Source organism: Hylobates moloch, unplaced genomic scaffold (assembly GCF_009828535.3).
Source record: "Hylobates moloch isolate HMO894 unplaced genomic scaffold, HMol_V3 SCAFFOLD_2773, whole genome shotgun sequence".
Lineage (NCBI taxonomy): Eukaryota > Metazoa > Chordata > Mammalia > Primates > Hylobatidae > Hylobates > Hylobates moloch.
In genome coordinates, this window is record NW_026655048.1 from 1 (window position 1) to 7,649 (window position 7,649).

The following is a 7,649-nucleotide window of genomic DNA, read 5'->3' on the forward strand; positions in this document are numbered from 1 at the left end:
ATCTTCCAACAGCAGTGCTAGAGGAAGGCACCACAGGAGGAGCCTCCTCGTGAGTGGAGGAAGGGCCTGGAGCGGTTTGCTCAGCTTGGTCTGTTTTCCTCACCTCTCAGGTTCAGTTTAGGCCTCACCACCCCGGGAAGCTTCTCTGACACCCACCCCCACCACAGTCTGGGTTGGGTGCCCTGTCCCCAGATCCTGTGGCTTTTTGTTCACCTGTGGCTTGCTTTGCTTAAAGGCTCCTGAATTGTAATTGCATCATCAGCCTCCTCTCTTCCCCGCTAGAATTTGAACTCCAGTGACAGCGCTATTTTCTTCTGTTCCATGTTCCTAATATTCAACATGTAAAAAATAGATACTTAGGGTCCAGCACAGTGGTTTACGCCAGTAATCCCAGCACTTTGGGAGGCTGAGGCAGGTGGGTCACTTGAGGCCAGGAGTTCAAGACCAGCCTGGCCAACATTGTGAAGTCCCGTCTCTACGAAAAATACAAAAATTAGCCGGGTATGGTGGTGGGTGCCTGTAATCCCAGCCACGTGGGAGGTTGAGGCAGGAGAATTGTGTGAACCTGGGAGGTGGAGGTTGCAGTGAGCCAAGATCACACCACTGCACTCCAGTCTGGGCAACAGAGTGAGTGGGACTCCATCTCAAAAAAAAACAAAACAAAACAGCAGTGAACAAACAATTATTGAAGAAAACATGACCAGATGGCCTCTCTGAGGATTCTTTCAACTCAAGCATCTCTCTTTGAACAGGGGAAAGGAAGATCAGCATTATAGCCCCAGGAGTGTTCGGGGCTGGACGATGTCCTAGGACGGAGGGTCTAACTGAGGGTGCATCTGCCCAGAGGTCTCCCTCACCAGCACAGCTGTCCCTCTCCTGAACGGCTGGGCCCTGTCCACAGTCCCCACCCAGGAGCATCCTGCGTGCCTGTTTCTCACCCGCCCTGGGAGGCTTCCTGCCCCTCCTGTTGCCCCAGCTATGCAGACGTGGCCTTGTGCCCAGTCAACACTCACTGAGCCCCACTGGCTGCGCTGCCTGGGGTGTGCCGGGTGCCTCACGGATATCCCTGTCCAGTGGAGGAAGCAGACACGCCCCTTGCTGACCACAGAATGTGGCACATGTGGTGAGTCACTGGAGGCACAGGTGCCGTCCTCTGAGTCACAGAAGAAGCAGTGATTTGTTTTTTTGTTTTGTTTTTGTTTGTTTGTTTTTGTTTTGAGATGGAGTCTCACTCTGTCACTGTCACCCAGGCTGGAATGCAGTGGCACAATCTCAGCTCACTACAACGTCCACCTCCCGGGTTCATGCAATTCTTCTACCTCAGCCTCCTGAGTAGCTGGGAATACAGGCGTCTGCCACAACACCCGGCTAATTTTTTGTATTTTTAGTAGAGACAGGGTTTCACCATGTTGGCCAGGCTGGTCTTGAACCCCTGACCTCGTAATCCGCCTGCCTCAGCCTCTCAAAGTTCTAAGATGACAGGTGTGAGCCACTGCACTCAGCCTTGTTCTTTTAATAATAATTTTTAAAACTTTCATGTTTTTTCTAATCAGCAGTGTAATACGGGCTGGTTATAATGAGAAATGCTCATAGGACCAGCATGTACAGGGTAAAGCTGATCACCAGCCACCTCCTATTGCTGACAGTTTGAGGTGTATTCTTCTGAACTCTTCTCTGCTTATCCTGGTGTGGCCTGTGTGTGTGTGTGCGCGCATGTGTGTCCAGTGAGACTGGACTACACGTGCTGTTTTGCAGCGTCAGCATTTCACTCCACAGTAGGTCTTTGAGCCCTTTGGATGTATCAGATTCTTTTTTTATTTCTTTTTGAGATGGAGTCTCGCTCTGTCACCCAGGCTGGAGGGCACTGGTGAGATTTTGGCTCACTGGAACTTCCGCCTCCTGGGTTCAAGCGATTCTCGTGCCTCAGCCTCCCGAGTAGCTGGGATTACAGGCGCCCACCACCAGGCCCGGTAGTTTTTGCATTTTTAGTAGAGATGGGGTTTCACCATGTTGGCCAGGCTGGTCTCGAACTCCTGACCTCAAACGATCTGCCCGCCTCGGCCTCCCAAAGTGCTGGGATTACAGGCGTGAGCCACCGTGCCCAGCAGTATCAGATTCTTTTTAACAACTGCATCCTGCTCTGTCGCGTGGCTGCATACAAATGTTTTTGGATGTTTGGATTCTTTCTGATTCTTCGCTCTTAGCAGGCAATTCGACAGTAAACATCACTGCGCAGGTGCCTCTGCAGTAGGTTCCCTCCAGGTGGGATGGTCGGGGCAGGGTGAGTGTGCACTTAATTGCCAGGCTTACCTCTGAAAAAGCTGTGACTGGTGGCATTCCCCCTGCAGTGTGTGAGGGTGACTGTCCCCCACAATGTCACAACACTGGCTGTGAACATTCATTACAATTTGCCAGTCCAGTGGGTTGAAAAGAACAAAACACTATAGAGACGAATTCTAACTGAGGAGTTTGAGGATGGCCTTGGGAGCTGAGACTTGAAGCATAATGGTGGTTAATAAAAGGGAGGCGATCCTTTATGAAACAGACAGAAGCTTGGAACATTGAGGGAGCAGGCTCTGCCTGCAGAGGATGAATGGCTGGTGAGCGGGGGAGGCTGAGCTGAGGGGGCTGGGTGGGTTGTCTGCGGGGCAGGGAGGCTGGAAGCCTGCCATGGGGGCCTGGGTGCCAGGCTAGCAGGTGGGGCTTGAGGCTGAAAGGTGTCTCAGGTGTCTTGAAGCAGGTGTCTCTGCTGTACCCAGGATTTAATGTGTAGAGGCAGCAGAGTGACAGTACAGAGAGGCTAATGCTACTGTAATATTTGTATTATTTAGGGTTCCCAAGAGAAGGAGGCATAGCGCCCCGCCCAGGGCCACGTGGGGAGGCGCCAGCTTTGAACAGGAGGCAGGAGTGGAAGGAAAGTGTGGCCACAGCTTTTCTGTGGAGAAACAGGGCAGGGAAGGGGCTTGGCACCGGCTGGCTTCCGTTACGTTGGCAGCCCTGGGCTAGAGGGGTGGTCTCAGTCACCTGGTCCCTGGCCCTGGGTGATGTGGGGCAGAGGAGATGCCGGCCTGGGGAGTGAGCATCGGGTGGGGCAGAGGAGATGCTGGCCTGGGGAGTGAGCATCGGGTGGGGCAGAGGAGATGCTGGCCTGGGGAGTGAGCGTCGGGTGGGGCAGAGGAGATGCTGGCCTGGGGAGTGGGCGTCGGGTAGGGCAGAGGAGATGCTGGCCTGGGGAGTGAGCGTCGGGTGGAGAAGGTGGGTGGGGACGTGGGCTCTGGATCAGTGGGTGTGTGTACGAAAGCTGTGCTCACAGGGCGTCACTGACAGTCTTAGGCGTTAGCAAGCCCTGCGCGGGAGCAGTTTCTCACCCAGCTACCCGCCTCTCCTGCCACAAGATGTCAAAACATCATGAAATACGGAAAATGTAAAGAGCATGATTAACACACAGCGGAGTGTCGTGCTTAGTGCTGCTCGTGAGAAAGGCCCGAGTGTGAGGGAAACCCTCTGTGTCCCCATCTCCTGCAGAAAGCCAACAAAGGCCAGAGCCGGGCCATCGAGCGTCTGAAGAAGAAGATGTTTGAGAATGAGTTCCTGCTGCTGCTCAACTCCCCCACAATCCCGTTCAGGATCCACAATCGGAACGGAAAGGTCAGGAAGGGTGGGGGTGGGACCAAGACAGCCCCTTCCTTAGTCAGAGGGCCCTCCTGGCCCTGACCTGTAGGAACCAGAAACTCAGGCCCCATCTTCCTAAGGAGGCTGCCGTGGCTCCAGCTGTTGACTCGCTCTCCCTACTCCTGTGGAATGAGTGCCCTCTGCTGGCCGTCCCTGGCACAGCTGCTCCTGTCACCTTGGCTTCCCAGGAAGGAGCTCCCCCTTCACCCACCCACCCCTAGCTGCCTCCTCCCGCAAGGTCAGCGTGCCTGGATAAGGAGGAGCTTTGGGCCGGGCAAGGTGGCTCACACCTGTAATCCCAGCGCTTTGGGAGCCTGAGGCAGGCGAATCACCTGAGGTCAGGAGTTCGAGACCAGCCTGGCCAACATGCCAAACCCTGTCTCTACTAAAAGTACAAAAATTAGCCGGGCGTGGTGGTGGGCGCCTGTAATCCCAGCTACTTGGGAGGCCGAGGCAGGAGAATCACTTGAGCCCGGGAAGCCGGAGGTTGCAGTGAGCTGAGATCTTGCCGTTGCACTCGAGCCTGGGCAACAAGAGCAAGACCCCGTCTCAAAAAAAAGAGAAAAAGATAAAAAGAAGGAGCTTTGTTGGGGTCCCCAGTACCTGGGAATACGCTTGGCCTGAGTGGTCACCCACTTTATTCTTGTCTCCTCTCTTCAGAGTTACCTGTTCCTACTGTCCTCAGACTACGAGAGGTCAGAGTGGAGAGAAGCAATTCAGAAACTACAGAAGAAGGGTAAATTCCTGCCCCTTCCACACTGCCCGATGATGTCCGTGGCAATGATGGGCCTTTTGTATTTCTAAGCGTTTCATGTCCAGTATCATGTCTTTGGTCCTTGCAGTCACCCTCAGAGGTGCCAGGGATGGGCATTTAAGGATGTTACGGATTAACTGAGACCCAAAGAATCTAACTGATTGGCTTAAAGACATGATGATTTAGTCCTGGAGCTGGACCCAGAGCCCAGTGGGCTTTCTCTTTCTCTCTGCCCCTCTCTCTCTCTGTCTCTCTCTGTCACATACACACACCCCTCTCTCTCTGACACACACACAGACACACACATACACACACACACACACACACACACACACTCAGGCTGGGTGCGGTGGCTCATGCCTGTAATCCCAGTCAGGAGTTTGAGATCAGCCTGGGCAACGTGGTGAAACCCCGTCTCTACTAAAAACACAAAAATTAGCCAGGCGTAGTGGCGGGCACCTGTAATCCCAGCTACTCAGGAGGCTGAAGCAGGAGAATCACTTGAACCCGGGAGGCGGAGGTTGCAGTGAGCTGAGATCACAGCACTGCACTCCAGCCTGGGCGACAGAGTGAGACTCCTTCTCAAAAGAACAATAACAAAACGCATACACCACACACACACGCAAACCTCTTCAGTTAGATTCTCCTACTCTGACCCCTCTTACAGCATCTACATGAGTCCCCCTGTGTCCACAAATCCCGCCCCCTCCCTCGCAAGGACCAACTCTACCCCAGGGATTAAGCCATCTTCCTGCAGCAGCCCCCAGGGAAGAGCAGCCGGTCCTGGTGGACCGGTGCCCACGCTCCCTTCTCTCTCGGCTCTCCCTCCAGATCTCCAGGCCTTTGTCCTGAGCTCAGTGGAGCTCCAGGTGCTCACAGGATCCTGTTTCAAGCTTAGGACTGTGCACAACATTCCTGTCACCAGCAATAAAGACGGTAAGCTCGGAAACCTGAGGTTGCCCAACCGGCAGGTCCCAGCCCCCAGAGCGTGGCCAGCTTCCTGTAAGGACCGAGACAGACACATGGCTGTAAATGGCTGATCCCTACTTGCCCGTGCTGAGACTGTTCAGTGGCCAGGGACACAGAGAGCTTGGGTAGGGGCGACTGTCTACTGAGTTCCCAGATGACCCCAGCTTTTCCTCGGGCCCCTCTGTCTGGCGTGGGAGAACTGGCACCCTGGTGCACTGAGATCGTGCTGTTGTATTCATGAGAGAGCGCAGCCGGTAGATAAAACGGTGTATGGGAAATGAGGCTGGAAGTTTCCAGGGACCAGCTCTTGAAAGGCCTTGAATCCCAAGCGAGGGAGTTTGGAATTCATGCTGTAGGCCCAGGAGTCCGTGGGGGTTTGAGCAGTGGGGAGCTGCGATCAGGGCTGGGAACTGACCGGAGCGGGTGGCTTCTAGCTGTGTGCGGGGAAAGGGTCCACTTTGTGAACGGGGTCCTGAAGGCAAGCTGTCCTCGACATAGGAGGGGCCTGGGCCCTCTCTCTTCCGTTAGCAGAATGATTTATCATATTGGTCTGTTTTCACTGCCAGGATAGGCAGGATTCGGAGGGAGGGACAGTACCCATGGGGAGTGGTACTAAGTCCCTGGGCCAGGATGGTGGGTGTGCTGGACCCCCCCAGGCTGAGTGGAGGAGAGAAGGACCCCCCAGCCCTACCCTGGGCAGCTCACATCCGAGGCAGCCGTGGCCTTCGGAAACTTTTTCATCTGGCCACCAGGTGGTGATGTTGGACCAAGACTCAGCTGAGTCTCATACCCAGTCTGCCTCCCGCCGGCCTGGGGTGGAGACCGAGGGCAGCCGCTGACCACCCTCTGCCCTGGGGGCTTTTCTCTCTTGCAGACGACGAGTCTCCAGGACTCTATGGCTTCCTTCATGTCATCGTCCACTCTGCCAAGGGATTTAAACAATCAGCCAGTAAGTGCCCTGGCCAGGATGAGGTTGGGTGGGCCGTTGTGGAATCTGCACTGCTCTGCTCTGCCCAGGATGGGGCCCTGCCAGCACGCCTTTAGACATGGGGCATTCCCCTGAAGGCCAGAAACCAGCTCCTCTTGGCAGTGAGGTCACCCCTGGCCTTTGTCTCCAAAGTCTTCTTTCTCAAGCCCTCCCTGAAGCTGTCTGAAACCTAGGGGTTGGGTGCAGTGGCTCACGCCTGTAATCCCAGCACTTTGGGAGGCCCAGGCGGGCGGATCACCTGAGGTCAGGAGTTTGAGACCATCCGGGCCAACATGGTGAAACCCCGTCTCTACTAAAAATACTAAAATTGGCCGGGCGCGGTGGCTCATGCTTGTAATCCCAGCACTTTGGGAGGCCGAGGCGGGCGGATCACGAGGTCAGGAGATCGAGACCACAGTGAAACCCCGTCTCTACTAAAAATACAAAAAAAAATTAGCCGGGCGTGGTGGCGGGGGGCCTTTGTTCCCGGTTCCTTGGGAGGCTGAGGCCGGAGAATCCCTTGAACCCGGGAGGTGGAGGTTGCTGTGAGCTGAGATCATGGCATTGCACTCCAGCCTGGGCAACAGAGCGAGAATCCATCTCAAAAAAAAAAAAAAAAAGAAAGAAACCGAGGGCGACAAACATGTGGACTCCAACTTCATATCTGCCCATGACAAGCTGTGTGACCTTGGGCAAGTTTCTTAACCTCTCTGGGCCTCCACTAAAAGGCAGTCACGCTTGTGAATTTTGACCCAAGAGCCGGCTTGGATATGGTCGTGTGTGTGCAACGCTGGTGTGCTGCTACGCTCATCCCTCTTTCTCCCCTTCCCCCTCGTGGGTTCGTCTTACTAAATCTGTTTTTTAGCGTTTCACAAAGTAGGATTGCACTTTTTAATTTTTAAAAAAAAATTTTTATAGAGACAGGTTCTTACCATGTTGTCCAGGCTGGTCTTGAACTCCTGGATTCAAGCCATCCTCCCATCTCGGCCTCCCAAAGTGCAGAGATTACAGGCGTGAGCTACTGCGCCCGGCCTGGTTGCGCTTTTTATCTACTTGTTATCCACACGGGAATTCGTGAGTCACTTAGACACATAATAGTTTCTACCCATTTGCCAGAGGAGGTAACCGAGTCACAGAGAGGAGAAAAGACTTAACATCACAGAGGATCAGAAACTCCGGGCTCCTGACGCCTTGTCTCCACCTGCCCCTTCCGCTCCCTGCTCTTCACTGGTAGGCGGGGTCTGCCCTCGCCCCTCCCTGCAGCGCCCCACACAGAGTTGACACCCC

The 7,649-nt window shown here is 54.5% G+C and overlaps 1 protein-coding gene across 1 annotated transcript; it reads left to right on the plus strand.

Annotated features, from left to right (window-relative positions):
- The first annotated feature begins 1,072 nt into the window (after positions 1 to 1,072).
- Positions 1,073 to 6,439, plus strand: LOC116465047 (active breakpoint cluster region-related protein-like). The gene is made up of 5 exons (XM_032148259.2): positions 1,073 to 1,123; positions 3,526 to 3,648; positions 4,333 to 4,408; positions 5,258 to 5,362; positions 6,270 to 6,439. The coding sequence occupies exons 2-5, from the start codon at positions 3,574 to 3,576 to the stop codon at positions 6,437 to 6,439; spliced, it is 426 nt and encodes a 141-aa protein (XP_032004150.2). The 5' UTR covers positions 1,073 to 1,123; positions 3,526 to 3,573.
- Positions 6,440 to 7,649: the final 1,210 nt, after the last annotated feature.

Excerpts from the sequence above, each read along its gene's own strand:
- LOC116465047 (XM_032148259.2), top strand. The coding sequence starts at position 3,574 with ATGTTTGAGAATGAGTTCCTGCTGCTGCTCAACTCCCCCACAATCCCG. Across the intron at positions 4,409-5,257 it reads TCAGAAACTACAGAAGAAGG|ATCTCCAGGCCTTTGTCCTG; the intron begins GTAAATTCCTGC and ends CTCTCCCTCCAG. Across the intron at positions 5,363-6,269 it reads TGTCACCAGCAATAAAGACG|ACGACGAGTCTCCAGGACTC; the intron begins GTAAGCTCGGAA and ends TCTCTCTTGCAG.